At 31.4% G+C, this 4,563-nt stretch overlaps 1 protein-coding gene across 1 annotated transcript in view; it reads left to right on the top strand.

Annotated features, from left to right (window-relative positions):
• Positions 1-3,902, top strand: part of LOC112211379 (uncharacterized) — a 17,984-nt gene extending 14,082 nt beyond the window's left edge. The window contains exon 3 of the mRNA XM_067047129.1: positions 2,744-3,902. Within this exon, the coding sequence (XP_066903230.1) occupies positions 2,744-3,092 (349 nt within the window). The 3' untranslated portion in view covers positions 3,093-3,902. The remainder of the gene's footprint in view (positions 1-2,743) is intronic.
• The last annotated feature ends 661 nt before the right edge of the window (positions 3,903-4,563 follow it).

Genomic DNA, 4,563 nt, shown 5'->3' with positions numbered 1-4,563 from the left:
TATTATAGGAAATAATAATAAGCTTAAATTAAGTATAAGACTATTTTTTAAATATTTATTGTTGTATATTTATTCTAATGTTATGTCACCTCTTACAATGTTTATATTTTGTTTTTCATTTATCTCTGACGAAGCCCTGCAAAGTGGAGTAAAAAGTTGGTTAATATTTATTTAGTAAAATTTAAAACTGAGTAAAATAATACAATATACAAGATAATCTTAAGAAGAAACAACCCAATAGTACTTTAATCATTGCTTTAAATTAGAAGATCTTGTTTTCATACTCCGAGCCGTATGAAACTAAGATCTTTCATTCTAGTACAAGAGCCAAATAGGAGAAAAAAAGCAGTTATCTCACCCCAATTTTTGATTACTTTAATGAAAACGATGTATAATTACTAGTCAAAATTGATGAGTCTGCCAAGTATAGGTAGGGGAAATAAAAAATGGCGACTGTTTCAAAACGAAGAAAAAAAAAATTTCATTTGGAGCTCTATATCATAAAAAGTAGCAACGACATAAAAAAGCCTAAGATAAGGTCATTTAAAGTAGAGTAAATTTTCTAAAATATGAGCCCTAATAGAGTTATTTACGTTAAATAGTTCTTTTTAAAAAGCAACATTTCATAAAAATGTTGTATGGGACGTACTGAAAGATCAGTCGTTAGTGAATTTATTTTGAAAAATCTATAACTCAGGAACCATTTGACGTACAGATGTCTATTAGCACTCAAATTAAAGCAATTTTGATGAGCTATAAAGTAGTTTATTCTGTTTATTTTCCTAGGAATAGTACTTTTCATGAAATTTGCTAAATTAAATTGATTTATAGTTGTTCGGACAAATTTCCATTTGCCGAATTTATATTCATATGTATGATATTCACAAAAACTTCTACCCCTACGAATATAAATGTCATATACTACTTTATAGTAAGTTAAATTTCCTTTATTTTGAGTGTTGGCAGACATATGTGCGTCTTATGGACCTAGAGATATATTTTTTCTAAAATCTGACATTTTCTACGAACAACTAGAAACATTTTGTGAGTTTATTTTGTCAAATATAAAAAAAACTACTACTCCTACAAAGATAAACACAATTGACTATTATGTAGTAAATTTAACTAGTTTTAATTTGCCCGCTGGCAGACATCTGTACGTCAAATGTTTTCTGAAATGAAGTTTTTTATAAATAAAACTTATTGTCTGAACAACTATAAATCAATTTATTTTAGAAAATATCATGAAAACTACTCTTCCTACGATGGTAAATGTCAGTAACTTCTTTATAGCCCATTAAACAAGCTTTAATTTGAGTGCTAATAGACATCTGTTCGTCGAATGGTTATTGAGATATAGATTTCTCAAAATAGATATTTCAGTACATTTTTAGGAAATGTTGCTTTTTAAAAGGCTATATCTCGAGAAGTATAGGACGTAAATAGCCCTATTATAGCTCATATTTCAGCAGATTTACTCTTCTTTAAATAATGTTTTTTAGATTTTCTAGTATTGTTGATAGTTTTTAAGATATAGAGCTCCGAATAAAAAATTAATGGTTTGAAACAGCCGCCATTTTGTATTCCCACTACCTATACTTGGCAGACTCATCAATTTTGACTATTAATTATGCATAGTTTTCATTAAAGTAATCAAAAATTAGGGTGAGATAACTGCCTTTTTTTCTTCCCGGCTTTTGTACTATTCGGTTCATTTTTGGGTCTTAAAACACAGGGATGAATTTACGTATTTAAGTATTGATGTCCGCGCTGCAATCTTTAAAACCCAATTTGAATCATCTCGATCCGGGAATTTACCTGTCAGAGTTTTTAAATATTTCAATTATTTGAATACATTTTATTATAACTGCAATAATAATTTAAGAATCAAAATTGTGATTCGTCACTTCTCCATTAAATGCTCTGTTTAGTCAAAATCGTCTCCTTATAGCCGAAAAAGGCTTATAGTTCCGTAATATATTATATATATGCACGGTTTACCTTCCTACTCGAGGTTAGGACGCAGACAAATTCCAAGAACCTTATATGTCCCCGATGACTTCAGCCGGTGATTCAGAAGCTTGCAGCTTCTAAGTGTTGGAGTAAGGTCTTCCGATCTGTTTCCACCTTAGTCATCCACTTTCTAAACTTGCGGTATACATTTCCGTTTTTATCTGACAAAACTCGTTACCTTGCAAAGTCAATACAGTACTTTTATTTTCACTTAAATATTTATGAAACATAAATATCATGGGTAAGTATTATCATTGTTGGAAATTTAAATCCTATATTTCTACCACATGTCAAATAACCATGTATTGCACAACAGTCTGTGTGTGTTTGGCCGATATTGCTGCCTGTTATTTCACATCGACTATTTTATTAAAATCTATCTCCCGAAAGTGTCACTTAATATCAAAACGATACAACTTATTTAGTATTTTCTCGAAAATGGCTTTAAAAGTTTCGAATAAATGGTAAAACCCTGATATCAGGAAAAGTTTTTTTTTTTTTTACAAATTATTTCCTTATTATAGCTGAATCACAATACACCGTTAATAATACAAAAGAAAGCTTGTTTACTTCAGGTTTTAAAAATTTTAATTGACCAGAAAGTATATCTTGTGTATTTTCTCTAATTTACAATAAAAAAATAATGTTTTCATGAAATAACATTATCAATATCATTTCCTAAACATAAGATTTAAAATAAAGTAATTTTTGCATTTTTGTTTTTTCTCAGCTTAGTCTCGATTTTTTTCAATGTAGAATCACTCTATCTCGTCAGGTGGAAGAAAGGACACTACGGGATAGAGTACGGTACCATACGATCTAACCTGGGAGTCAAACAGCCTGAGAGCATCCTAGAGGGGCACAAGCTAAGGAGGTTCGGACACTTCCTTCGGATGGACCAGAAAAGAACTGCCAGGAAGAGGTATGAGACTCGCGTGAAGGGAAGAAGACCAAGAGGAGAGTGCATTTCCTGGGAGAAGAGTCTTAAGGAGGCGTTCAGGAGGCGGGATATGGACAGGAAGAGAGATAGTCCAAGAACAAGACATCTGGTCCAGACTATAACACTGCGCAAGCGGTAAAGGGGATAAAATGATGATGATGATGTACAATCACCAAAATATTTTTGATCACAACCAAAAGCTCTGCTCTACAACATAATTCCAAAGTCTCGGTGAGAGTCAAACTGAAGTTGAAAATTCACTGTATGTAGCTATCTGTCATGAAAGAACTAGGAGATCACAAGAACCCTAGAAGATAAAGTGAAATATTTTTTATCTAGGTTTCGGTAGTGTTTATACAACCAATCATGAATTGTGAATAAAATGCTGTGTCTTTTAGCAACCTGATGTATTTGGGCAGCATTGTCGAATAATACATACCTATCTTAAATACCGTAGAGTTTGTCTAATATATTGATAACAATTACAATATTTATGAAAGTTATTGAGGTACCATCGTTTTATATTTTTCCATTAAAAATAAATGTTTACTGTCCTTATACAGTGTGTTCCTGATATCCCCTGTGTTTCTTATACAGCAGTTTCCTGAATTCCTAAAATGGTTTTGATCATTGATCTACAATGGTTTTGATTCGCTGTTTGGAGACCTGATATTCAAAAGGTGTACCGTATATGAGCTGATCATGTATTCTTAGATCATTTTTCAATTGAAGAAGAACCAAGGTCTCTGCCTAACTGCTGTGTCGTCGGTGATAATTTCATATTCCTTCTACTATTAGCCAGTTTCATCACGTAATTGTACCTTCGATGATCATAATTAGAAAAATTAATACATAATAAATATTTACGAAAAATTAATATTTTAATTATTTTTGGTGAGGTGTAGATTGTTGACCGTAGATTACTGATTGGTGAGGTGTAGATAGTTGGGGGGAGGTGCGTTAATAAAAAAACAAAAGAAAAACATAAATAAACCAAAAAAAAATGTATTTATTCCGACGTTTCAGGTCTTCATCAGGGCTATATAACAAAAGGCTATATAACAAAGAACAACTACATGTCATATTGGAATTTGTATAATTCCAAATTTGTTTGTATACTATTTCTTCTCAATTTTATGTTTCTCTAAATTATGGTTGTTATTTATTTTGTTATATAGCCCTGATGAAGACCTGAAACTCAGGTCGAAACGTCGACATAAATAAATATTTTATTGTTTATTTATGTTAATCTATAATTAAATTATTTTCGAAAACCATAGAAATGTTTGCCGACATATTAGGTCGGGGGCCTTGAGTTATCCACGCCTTGTTCACCGTCGGTGTTGATGTGGTTGGTTGATCTTGTTGCCCAATTTCTCTAAGCTTATCCAGCCATAACCTTTGTATTCATTGCATGTTTAATGTTTTAATTTGACATGCTTTTTCCTGCAGATTTGGGTTTTCGGTAGTGTTTGTTCTTATCTGATTGTGTTATACGGGTCTTTTGTAATTCTATCCTTGCTTTTCACAATAAAATTGGGAATTTAAATTGAAATCAAAATTATTTGTATCTTAACCAGTTTGAGGTGAAATTATTTTGATTGCAAAGA

The sequence above is a fragment of the Halyomorpha halys genome, unplaced genomic scaffold (assembly GCF_000696795.3).
Source record: "Halyomorpha halys isolate HHAL.00 unplaced genomic scaffold, Hhal_1.1 Scaffold841.1, whole genome shotgun sequence".
Taxonomy (NCBI): domain Eukaryota; kingdom Metazoa; phylum Arthropoda; class Insecta; order Hemiptera; family Pentatomidae; genus Halyomorpha; species Halyomorpha halys.
This window is presented reverse-complemented; position numbering and strand designations above follow the sequence as displayed.